Source organism: Pseudorasbora parva, chromosome 19 (assembly GCF_024679245.1).
Source record: "Pseudorasbora parva isolate DD20220531a chromosome 19, ASM2467924v1, whole genome shotgun sequence".
In the NCBI taxonomy this organism is placed as follows: domain Eukaryota; kingdom Metazoa; phylum Chordata; class Actinopteri; order Cypriniformes; family Gobionidae; genus Pseudorasbora; species Pseudorasbora parva.
This window is the reverse complement of record NC_090190.1, coordinates 43,102,220-43,114,719: the sequence shown is the minus strand read 5'-3', so window position 1 is coordinate 43,114,719 and position 12,500 is coordinate 43,102,220. Positions and strand designations below refer to the sequence as shown.

Here is a 12,500-nt window from a genome sequence, read left to right as displayed (position 1 = left end):
TTTGTGTCTCGTACAAAAGAGCCTCTCAAGCTTATGATATGCTAAACCACAGATGTGTGTGTGTGTGTGTGTGTGTGTGTGTGTGTGTGATTGGCTCATCTGAACACTTCTCTTAGATGATCGTTTCAGATAAAGACTCACAAGATGTCCATGCGGAAGCCTCGCTCTGATTATTGATTGAGATTAGGCGGTGTGAGATTAGTGGCACAAAACGGATTTGAAAGCATTTCATTTTATTTTATTGATACATTTTTTATTTAAAATAAATAATATATTTATTTTAATTTAATATCTTAAAATGTAATTGGTATGTTTTAATTTTATTTTATTATTTTAATTTTTTTTAATTTATCTTTTAATTTACCTATCTTGTTTTTATATATATATATATATATATATATATATATATATATATATATATATATATATATATATATTTTTTATGTTTAATTTAGAATAAATAATTCATTTTAATTTGAATATTTATTAGTATATTTTGTATTTTATTTATTTTATTTAAAATATAATTAGTATTTCATTAGTAATTGTCTTATTTTTATTTTTTATTTAAAAAAATAATTTATGCATTATTCGTGTTTTCACTAACGTGATTTGTTTTCATATTGTTTACTATTTTATTTATTTTAATTTGTATTTTATTTATTTTATTTAAAATGTAATTAGTATGGTTTATTTTTATTTAAAATAAACAATTTATTTTATTTTAACATTTTTATTCTATAATTAGTATGTTTTATTTTTATTTATTTTATAATTTTTATTTAAAATAAACAATTCATATATTTTAATTTAACATTTTTATTATTTTATTAGTACGCGTTTTATTTTTATTTGATGAATGTGATATTTTGCAAAAAAATGTGTTGTTTCCAGGCAGGTTTTCGTACTGCCTTTTCTCTGCCCAACCTCCTGTGATTAGTCAGTCAAACTGATAGTCCCGCCCACAGACTCCTGCCATTGGTCCTAACCCTAACTCCTTCACCTGTGTGTGTGTGTGTGTGTGTGTGTGTGTGCAGGAGGAGTGTCGTCTGCAGCTGGAGGCTCAGCGCATCAGCCTGTCCCAAATTCACGCCGCGCAGCTCGAGCTGCTCCAGGAGACGCTCAGCGGAGAGCCGGGGGTCAAAGGTCAGCCCGCAGGTCAGTGGGCGGCACATCAAACAGCCCCGGTGTCTCAGATCTATTATTGAGAGCCTTCAGCATCAAAGAGTTGAACACACACTCATGAAAGAATTATGGGTAACGGTGTCCGCACAGATTCTGATGTCATTGCTGCTGACCAATGGAAATCAGGGAGTTTATCAACACGCGTTCACCGTTCTCTTGGTCACATGACATGTAGGTCAACAAATAAAATATTTAGTTTAGCTGTTTTATTTGTTTTATTTTTATTTAAAATAATTGAATCTCAAATCAGTCCAAACACAGATTAGTTCTCCGAGCCGTTGTATAATAGCACACACACACACACACACACACACACACACACACACACACACACACACACACACACACACACACACACACACACACACACACACACACACACACTTCCCCTGCCCCTAAACCTACCCATCACACACACACACACACACATACACACTTCCCCTGCCCCTAAACCTACCCATCACACACACACACACGCCACACACACACACACACACACACTGCCCCTGCCCCTAAACCTACCCATCACACACACACAGACACACACACACACGCCACACACACACACACACACACACACACACACTGCCCCTGCCCCTAAACCTACCCATCACACACACACACACATACACACACACACACACACACACACACACACACACACACACACACACACACACAGCCCCTAAACCTACCCATCACACACACACACACACACAGACACACACACCACCCCTAAACCTACCCATCTCACACACACACACACACACACACACACACACACACACACACACACACTTCCCCTGCCCCTAAACGTACCCATCACACACATACATACACACACACACACACACACACACACACACACACACACACACACACACACACACACACACACACACACACACTGCCCCTAAACCTACCCATCTCACACACACACACACACACACACACACACACACACACACACACACACACACACACACTGCCCCTAAACCTACCCATCACACTCACACACACACACACACACACACACACACACACTGCCCCTGCCCCTAAACCTACCCATCACACACACACACACACACACAAACACACACACTGCCCCTGCCCCTAAACGTACCCATCACACACATACATACACACACACACACACACACACACACACACACACACACACACACTGCCCCTGCCCCTAAACGTACCCATCACACACACACACACACACACACACACACAAACACACACACTGCCCCTGCCCCTAAACCTACCCATCACACACACACACACACACACACACACACACACACACACACACACACACACACACACACACACACTGCCCCTAAACCTACCCATCACACACACACACACACACACACACAGCCCCTAAACCTACCCATCACACACACACACACACACACACACACACACACACACACACACACACACACACTGCCCCTAAACCTACCCATCACACACACACACACACACACACACACACACACAGCCCCTAAACCTACCCATCACACACACACACACACACACACACACACACACAGCCCCTAAACCTACCCATCACACACACACACACACACACACACACACACACACACACACACACACACACACACACACTGCCCCTAAACCTACCCATCACACACACACACACACACACACACACACACACACACACAGCCCCTAAACCTACCCATCACACACACACACACACACACACACACTCACACACACACACACACACACACACACACACACACACACAGCCCCTAAACCTACCCATCACACACACACACACACACACACACACACACACACACACACACACACTCACACACACACACACACACACACACACACACACACACACACACACACACACACACACACACACACACACACACACACACACACACACTCACACACACACACACACACACACACACACACACACAGCCCCTAAACCTACCCATCACAGGAAACATTCTGCATTTTTACTTTCTCATGAAAACTCCTCCTGTGTGATTTATAAGCCTTTTGTAAAGTGGGGACCGCTGGCTGCTGATCTCAGGTTTGACTATCCTTACGGGGACATTTGGTCCCCACAATGTAATATAAACAAAGACACACACACACACACACACACACCTGTGTTTCTCTCTCTCTCTCTTTTCTTGTGAACCCCAGATCCGAGCGAGCCGAGCCTCCAGCAGCTGAAGTCTGAGTTTGCTGATTGTTCGCTGCAGATGGAGGAGCGGCACCGTCAGGAGATGGAGCGACTGAAGAGCCATTATCAGCAGCAGATGGAGGAGAAGAAGGAGCGATTCATGGCGGAGATCCTCCTGCTGCAGCAGAGGCTGACGGAGCTCACCGGAGCGGAGGAGCTGTGCAGGTCCAGCATACAGACCGACACACTGCAGAACACACTCTTCTTACGCAGGGGTTTAGTCTCGTTTCCTAAATAAGTAAAACGACATAAGATATTTTTGCTTAAAATAAGATAAATAATCTGCCTGTGGGGTGAGAAAAATAATCTTAATTCAAACAGAAAACAAGATTATTTTTCTCACCCCATTGGCAGATTATTTATCTTATTTTAAGCAAAAACTCTCTTCATTTTGAGTTATTTTCCCCAAAACAAGACAATAATTTTTACTTGTCTAGTAAATGTTTCTTAATGTAAGAATTTTTTGATATTTTGACTAGAAACAAGACACAAATACTGAGTAAGAAAAACATATTTTGCAGTGTAATAGCTTAAACTAGTGCACTTGAGCATTTAGTGCTCACACTTTCACTGCAAGACTTACTCAGTTAAAATGCATTTATAATTCCCCTTAATATTCAAGATAAGTGGCTAAAATACCCATTTATATCATTTAATGAACTTAATATCACACAAAAAGTTCAAACAGTTCAATAAAAAAGTAATTAATATTAACTAACTTACATTTTAGACACAGTATTGCCTGTTTTTCGCCAAAGAAAATGGTTTAAAAACGAAGCCACAGGACAGTTTTGCGTCTCTGAGCAACACACGGCGGCGTCTGAATGAACGAATCGGTTGAGTGAATGATTCAATGACTCACTCATTAAGAGTCAAATGCTTTGTTTCTGAATGAATCAGCCGTTGGAATGAATCGTTTGAATCTCAATGACTCACTCATTAAGACGGTCATTTAGTTAGGTTAGAAAAAATGGTTTTATAAAGATAAAAATGCCCATTAAAGGTAAAAATCTATTTACAATTTACTGGAAAAGATAATTTCTGTGAACTGACTGCCTCCCTGAATATGAAGAATATCAATAACTGCCCCATAACCTGCCAAAGGGGCCAACACAATAAACACACGCCGCAAAATATAGTTTAATTATCATCTGATAAAATCCCGGAGAATATTGAGATATCATTTTTTGTCAGTGTCACACACACACACACACACACACACACACACACACACACACACACACACAAAACATCTCATCTAATCTGAGGCTCTTCCTTCATTAATGCGGCCGTTGTTGGAGTAATTAAAGTCTGAGTTTCTCTGCGGGACATTTTTAACTTTTCTTTTGCTGTCAGTTTGACATTTACACACTAAAGGCGAAAACAAAAGGCGTCCGGAGTCATAATTCAGCCTGAGCCTTCCAGCGAGTCTCTCCTGTTAAAACATTAACAGATATCCGGCTGTTCGAGGCTCTTTTTCTCACAGGTTTCTGAAGCGCTTCCACCATCCAAGGCCTTAAAAACGTCTTAAATTGGAGCAAAAATTCTTAAATCAATACCAAGGCTTTAAATGAGGGTTGTAGGATTTCTGTGATGCAGAGAATGAGGACAAAATTGCAGAATCTGTTCGCAAAAAGGTCATTTACTGTATAATGTCAAATGATTTATCACATTTGTATGAATGAATCAGGTAACACTTTAGTACGGGGAACACATTCACTATTAACTACGACTTCTGCCTCAATAAACTCCTTATTTACTGCTTATTAATAGTTAGTAAGGTAGTTTTTGTAGCGTTTAAATGTAGGTATTGGGTCGGATTAAGGGATGTACCTTAAAATGAAGTGTTACCATAAATCAACATGTCAGACTCTTAAAGGGCCAGTGCACCCATTAATGAGAATCCCGGGATCATTTCCTCATCCTAATGCCCTAAAGACTTTCCTTCCTCATATAAAGCCATCGAATCTCTTCAAAACATCTGGAATAATCCACTCGATCAGGTTGACCATCTCTTTATGAACGTTATGAAGCGTCAAAGTGCCTAAAACTGTCAATGGAGGGACTGAAATCTCTGAAAATATCTTAATTTGTGTTCAGAAGAGGAACGAAAGCCAGTCAAATATAATATAACCATTAAAGCAGAGTACACAGAATAATTACAATTAAAACAATTAAGAAAACATATTTCATAGGGCACTTAATTTAATTGCATGCACTGCAAACAATTAGGATTTTTGTTTTTCCAGAAACTCAAAACATCCTTAAATCAAGATGCATTTAATTAAATTAAGTCGTTTTCTGAGAAATTGAACAATATGAGGTGAGTTTGAGTTTAAAACAACAACAAATATCTGTCATTGGGAATGAAAATTACTTTTCATTTGAGTTTAGGTGATTTTTATGAACACATCGGCAGATATTTGTTCTTGTTTTAATCATTAAATCACAAGATTTCTGATCTCAAACTTTAGGCTATTTTATGTAAGATGAATTCAAAAGTAATGTTGGAAACTGTATATTCTCAAATGTTGAAGTGTCACTGTAACAAAGTTCGATAATAGGAGGAAGGAAGAGGACAGGGGGGTCGGCTGGACGGTTGATGCTTCTTTAATTATAGTCAAAACTTAGTATAACTTCAACAACACACTGCTGTGTGAATTCTCATAGACATTCGATCACTTCCGGGTCGGCACTTCCGGCTTCCGGCAACTCAGTCTCTGGGGTTTCGCAACAACCGTCCGATCTCTCTCTCTCCTTGGTCTCTGGTTCCGCCGAGGTTTTATACCCTCTCCGCGCTCATTACTAGAACAAGAGACAGGTGTTATTAATCTGCGTCCAACCCACTCACTTACCGCTCGTCCCACGGCTCTCTCTCCCGCTGCAGACCTCGCTGAACCACGCCCCCCTTGCCACAGTCACTTAAGCCCTCTTCGGACAGGATTAGATTAGCATGGGGACGTGGGGTAAAGGGTTAGGGTTTCTGTAAAAAGGTCCGGAAAAATGACCTCGGGTAATACTAATTTGGGGCGGCAGTGGCTCAGTGGTTCATGTAGGTTGTCTACAAACCGAATGGTTGGTGGTTCAATCCCCGGTTCCACCTGACCAAGTGTCCAAGTGTCCATGAGCAAGACACCTAACCCCAGCTGCTCCCGACGAGCTGGATGAGCCTTACATGGCTGACACCGCCGTCGGTGTATGAATGGGTGAATGTGAGGCAAGATGTAAAGCGCTTTGGATGGCCATAGGGTCTGTTAAAAGCGCTATATAAATGCAGTCCATTTAATAATCCCGTTCAAATAGACCTGCTGTAAAAATGTACGGTAAAATTACGTCTTTTCCTGTTTAAAAGTAAAAAAAACTACTTTTGCGAGCTTGGAGGCGCTTGAAGCGTTCGGTTGCGATGTAAGTTAGGTGGTGGGACGACTCTGTGGCTGTATTTTCCGCATATCATTTAAAGCAAAAAGAAGATCAAAAGCACTTATTAGAGGCACAACACTTATTTTAGCTCTTGGATAGTGTCTATTACCAACACAATCCAATCAGAATCGTTAGACTGGACGTAACTGTTTATTAAAGCTCTGCTGTGTGATATTTTCCCCCATCTAGCGGTGTAAAGGTTTATGACCATCCAGTGAATATTAGTTTCTGTTCCTCTCAATTCTGATTTCGTTTTAACTCCTACGGTGGCTGATTTAGTCCAAGATTAACACGGCAATCCCCCTCTTCACATTCGACACGGTGCCATCGAGTGTTAAACGCGAAAGGCGAAGCTTGAATTTACGGGTATGTCCCTCTTTGGCTACTGTACTTTCAAGATGGAGGAGCAAGATGGCGGCCGGCATTCGAACCCCTCACCCGTATGTGTTTACAACGGCATATTATAAACTTACGAGAATACTTTATTACTTGAAAGGAGTAAATATACATTAATGAGCACATATATTTTTGAAAGAACTACGTGCTTTTAGCTAAGAATAAACTAAAAGAGTTACACAGTGGAGCTTTAAAGATAAAGCAAAACACTGAATAATCATTTCGTCTGCATCCAGTGCATATCATGCATGTTTTTCCGGATCAGAACATCTTGGGCTTGTGTATCGTGTAAATGTAAATATTGAATACGGCTCACTTTTGTCCCTTTAATGCGTGACTGTCCTCATCAGAGCTCCTTCAGTATCCTGCACATCTCACGCATATCCTCAAAACTCATTTACAACATCTTCAAGATCAATATTTCACTCGCTGACGGCTTTTTGAGCACATCCATCATCAGAGACACTGACACTAATATCTGATTGTGTTCAGTTCTTGCTCTCTGCTGTAAATCACTGAGCCATTTCAAGTTTTGCAGATTATAATTATAGTTTCGTTTTCTGTCAGAGGTAACTATGAGTGAAACGTCACGTCATCAGTGCGTATCAGACATCGCCATCTTGTGGAATAAAGGCGAATTGCACCTATTTCGACATTATAGATTCATTTATTATTGTGCAAAAGATATTTATGTACAATCTTACACACCTCGGGTCGTTAGCGACCCTATACAATTGTTTTTACAAAAAGCTAGTGGAAAAACAGGCATTCAAATATAAAAATATTATTTTCTTGTTTTCTTGGACACACGACAGATCTCACTTCTCAGGGAAGCCTTTATATATGTGTGTGTGTGTGTGTGTGTGTGTGTGTGTGTGTGTGTGTGTGTGTGTGTTTGTGACCTATGAGGACACAAATGTGTATAATGCCATGGGTATGACACAGGTATTACAGGAGAGGGTGAAATATGAGGACATTACCCATGGCCCCACTTTACAAAAGGCTTATAAATCATACGTGTGTGTGTGTGTGTGTGTGTGGGATAAAAAACTTGTGATGATCGATTGACCTCATGATCCATGCTGAACGTTCTTTAGAGTTTCCGCTCTTTTCAACCCATGACTTTACTCATAATTTCAGCCCGAGTTTTAAGCATACACTAGACGAAGACACACACACACACACACACACACACACACACACACACAGAGAGAGAGAAAAGGAAAGATCGTGTTTTGAAAGAGGTTTGATCATGAATATCTTCCCTGAGAGCTGATGTCTGTCACATGGTGTCCCTTAGGGGGCGACGCTGCGCTTTCGAAACTCTCCCGTTCCTGACATTATTTATTCAGAGCTTTGCATAAATAGAAAAAATCTGTCGTCTTATGAAAATACCCATGGCGTTTTATTAATGTATATGGTGAAATATACACACTAGTGAGTTTGTAGTAAGACTTGAGGACACCATAGCATGTGTTGAGTCTCTTTCAGGGCTCGAAATGTACTTTTCTACTTAATTAAAGCAGTTTAGTGATATTAAACAACTATATATCAGTCTTTCCAGAAAAATGTGACTCTTTTTGTGATTGTTGTGGGAAAAAATCCTTTATGCGGCATGTTTTCTAAAAAAATGCAATGGAATATGTGGGATATTTATGCAATTTTATGCAATGAAATTTCAGTAACTTGCAAAATCTGCGGTTTCATAAAAATAAGAATATAAAGTGATTCCAACACCCGTTCCACATGGGTACTACCCTAATGTAGAAGTCCTTCCTATGATAAGCAAACACATCATCACAGAAAGGGCTGGGAATATTTAAGACCTTAATAAACACAAATGGCTCAAACTTACAAAACACTGATGAGTCAAACAAGTTCTGGAAAAAAATAATAAATAAAAGATACACATAAACGTGTGTGCTTCCTGTGTTACAGAGGCAGCTACAAAATAGACATCTGCTGTTAGAAGACGTGCTTCTAATGCACAGTGCAATCTCTTACTCTAACGCACATTTACATACTAATATACTCACAACTGGAAGGCTTTTGAAACTAACTTTAAGAATATTAAAATGAAAACTGAAGCATAGCCTGTATTTATTAAGATTAGGGGAAAATGCCCTTTATTATTAAAGGTGAAACATTCACAAATATGCAGATTTAAATATGCCGAAGCTGAGTGAACACGGGAGAATATTGCTTCAGAATAAATTATATTTACAACACACACACACACACACACACACACACACACACACACACACACACACACACACACACACACACACACACACACACACACACACAGGTTTGTTTCGCTATATTAGTGAGGACATTACATAGACTTCCATTGATTTTATATCAGGTTAATGATATTTTCGACCCCCTAACCCAACCCCTATCCCTAAACCTCCCCAACACACACACACACACACACACACACACACACACACACACACACACACACACATACAGCCCAACACAACCTCCCTATCCCAGAAACATGTGCAAAACAATAGCTTTAAATAAAAACCTGTTCTGGCTGATTTTATAAGCCTTTTTAACTAGTGAGGACCAGTCCAATGTCAAACTAGTGAGTTGTTTTTTATATTTTACTATATAAGGGAGGACATTTGTGCCCTCTCAAGTATTGCCAAACAAGCAACACACACACACCACACACCACACACACACACACACACACACAAACACACACACACACTCACACAAGTAAAAATAAAAGTTCTGGACAAGCAAATTTTTTACTTCGACAAGTGGAAGACCAATATACTTGTCTGAAGGTCAAACACATGCTTAATGTTGTAGCTTAAGCATAAGCTAGATGAAGACACACACACACACACACACACACATACAGAGAAAAGGAAAAGGAAAAGGAAAGATCGTGTTTTGAAAGAGATTTGATCATGAATATCTTCCCTGAGAGCTGATGTGTGTCAGATGGTGTCCCTTAGGGGGCGACGCTGCGCTTGGAAAAGCATTTCTTTGCATAAATATAAAGATCTGTTCTTTATAACGATACCCACAGCGTTTAAGATCTGACTCGTGTGAGTACACTGGTGAGTTTGTAGTAAGACAGTATATCAGAATGGGAAATGACTGCAATGCAGTTTGTGTGCAACTCCGGAATATAAATCATATTTTATTTTGAAACATCGTTGTGTGCAAACTAAGCGCATCTCATCTGCCCCAGCGGATTCCCATTTCGTGTGTGTGTGTGTGTGTGTGTGTAATGGCGTTGGTCTTTCCTGGGCTGTCATGTAATGTGCAGTTATTATTCCTGACGCGAGTGAATCTGACCGCCGGGATTGATGCCTTTATTATTTTTGGCAGCGATTCCCAAAACGAACCTCTGAGCTAACGAGCCTCCCTTGAGATCTCAGCTCATATTTCATTAATTTAACGACACATTCGCATGTTCTCGGTTCGTGGTCACATGACCTGCAGGCCAACTTTAGTAAGTGGTTTAATTTGGTTTGTCCTCGTTTGGGACACTCTGGATTATGTTTGAGGTCAGTGTTTCTGTTGCTGTGACCTGTGACACTCACTGTGTGTGTGTGTGTGTGTGTGTGTGTGTGTGTGTGTGTGTGTGTGTGTGTGTGTGTGTGTGTGTGTGTGTGTGTGTGTGTGTGTGTGTGTGTGTGTGTGTGTGTGTGTGTGTGTGTGTGTGTTTTTCTCCCAGCATGCCGAGCATCAGTCCGCCCCTGACGAGAGATGTGCGAGGAGAACACGTCCAGGTCAGTCTTACCTCAGGGTTTCTCCCAGATTTCCTGTTTTGTGTGTGTGTGTGTGTGTGTGTGTGTGTGAGCATGAGTGAGCTGCCCTACATCTCAGAGGAATCAGGGAGCGTTACGCAACACGATCTCATGCATGAACGCACTTCAGACACACACACACACACACACTCGCTCGGACTCTCGGTTTGGCTGTGAACACTGGACAGTTTGTGTAAGATATTTGGTTTAACATTTTTTTAATAAATTACGTTTACTGTTAGAAATACAGTCTGGATGTTTTGTGTATTGCAGGTCACCTGGTTAAAGGGATAGTTCACCCAAAAATGAGACCGTAGTAACATAAACGACTACAGTAGAAAGCAGAACACAAATGAAGATTTATAACTCAGCCGTTGCTCGTATAATGCGTGTCGTGGGGTGTATTTCTATGAGAGTAAAACACACACACATACGAATCCATATTAAACCCTGAGGCTCGTGCAGACACACTGATGTCTGAAGACACGAAACCATCGCTTTCTGACAGAAACACAACAGTATGTGTGTTATTTTACCTCATATCAGACGAATCTCATCTAGTGTTCCCAGCGCCATTACTTCCGGTCAAAATACCGGCGCGATCTCACACACACACACACACACACACACACACACACACACACACACACACACACACACACAGACCCTGTGCATGAGCGTTTGCTCCAGCTCTCTCACGCGCGTGCTGAGCGTCTCGATCTCCTCGTCTCTCTCTCTCACACACTCACTCACTCACTCATTCTGCTCTCCTCTCTCTCCTCAGGATGAGCAGCGAGTGTGTGTGGATGGAGCAGCGGGTCTGTGGCGTGAGCAGCTGCAGGCGGGGCAGGAAGCCTCGTGTGTGAGCTCGCGTGAGGGGGAGCTGATGGAGCCTCAGACCGCATCTCTGCAGCACATCCTGGAGGAGCAGATCGCTAAGGTCAGCTTATTTTAGTGATGCTTGTTTCTGGTGAGTCGCTGTTCTCGGCTCATGCCGTGATGGAGTGAGAATGTGTGTGTGTGTGTGTGAGTGTGTGTGTGTAATCGGTAGGTTTAAGGGCAGTGTGTGTGTGTGAGTGTGAGTGTAATCGGTAGGTTTAGGGGCAGTGTGTGTGAGTGTGTGTGTGTAATCGGTAGGTTTAGGGGCTGTGTGTGTGTGAATGTAATCGGTAGGTTTAGGGGCAGTGTGCGTGTGCGTGTGCGTGTGTGTGTGTGTGTGTGTGTGTGTGTGTGTGTGTGTGTGTGTGTGTGTGTGTGTGTGAGTGTGATCGGTAGGTTTAGGGGCAGTGTAGGGGAATATACTGTACAGTTTGTACGGTATAAAAACCATTAGGTCTATGGGGAATCCCCACAAAGATAGTGAACCAGACGTATGTGTGTGTGTGTAAGAGCGGGTGAGTGTGTAAGCGTGTGTGTAAGAGTGTGTGTGTGTGCGTGTGTGTGTGTAAGAGCGCATGAGTGTGTGTAAGAGCATG

The 12,500-nt window shown here is 41.4% G+C and overlaps 1 protein-coding gene across 6 annotated transcripts in view; it reads left to right on the top strand.

Moving 5' to 3' along the window:
• The window catches only part of akap9 (A kinase (PRKA) anchor protein 9), a 151,018-nt gene that overhangs the window by 53,589 nt on the left and 84,929 nt on the right, over positions 1 to 12,500 (top strand). For all 6 annotated transcript variants that reach the window (XM_067426426.1, XM_067426425.1, XM_067426428.1 and 3 more), the window contains 4 exons: positions 1,038 to 1,158; positions 3,391 to 3,595; positions 10,953 to 11,007; positions 11,810 to 11,965. In XM_067426426.1, the coding sequence (XP_067282527.1) occupies positions 1,038 to 1,158; positions 3,391 to 3,595; positions 10,953 to 11,007; positions 11,810 to 11,965 (537 nt within the window). The remainder of the gene's footprint in view (positions 1 to 1,037; positions 1,159 to 3,390; positions 3,596 to 10,952; positions 11,008 to 11,809; positions 11,966 to 12,500) is intronic.